Raw genomic sequence first — 369 nt, forward strand, 5'->3', positions numbered from 1 at the left:
ATCTATATAACCCGATAAATTTATTTTTGTTAAGTCGTAGCCAGCAGCAAAATCACCTGCATGCAGCAACGACCCTAAATGCGTAAGTGTGTTTATAACCCCACCCTGTACCACCCCATCGCTGCTGCAGCGCATCAGCTCCACCTCTGCTACCACAAACCCACTGCTACTGCTGCTGCTGCTGCTGCTGCTGCTGCTGCTGGGGGTGCTGGGGGTGCTGGGAGGGTTGCTGCTGTCCAGCTGCATTCCGTCATCTGCTGCTGCTGCTGCTGCAGCAGCAGCAGCAGATTCAATTTCTTCCCCTTGCTGCTGCTGCTGCTGCTGCTGCTGCTGCTGCTGCTGCTGCTGCTGCTGCTGCTGCTGCTGCTG

The 369-nt window shown here is 56.1% G+C and overlaps 1 protein-coding gene across 1 annotated transcript in view; it reads right to left on the reverse strand.

The window, feature by feature from the left end:
* Positions 1 to 369, reverse strand: part of EMH_0074650 (NMD3 protein, putative) — a gene marked incomplete at both ends in the record, with an annotated part of 1,492 nt that overhangs the window by 919 nt on the left and 204 nt on the right. Inside the window, one exon of the mRNA XM_013499489.1 lies at positions 105 to 367. Within this exon, the coding sequence (XP_013354943.1) occupies positions 105 to 367 (263 nt within the window). The remainder of the gene's footprint in view (positions 1 to 104; positions 368 to 369) is intronic.

Source organism: Eimeria mitis, genomic scaffold (assembly GCF_000499745.2).
Source record: "Eimeria mitis Houghton genomic scaffold, Emh_scaff4379, whole genome shotgun sequence".
In the NCBI taxonomy this organism is placed as follows: Eukaryota; Apicomplexa; class Conoidasida; order Eucoccidiorida; family Eimeriidae; genus Eimeria; species Eimeria mitis.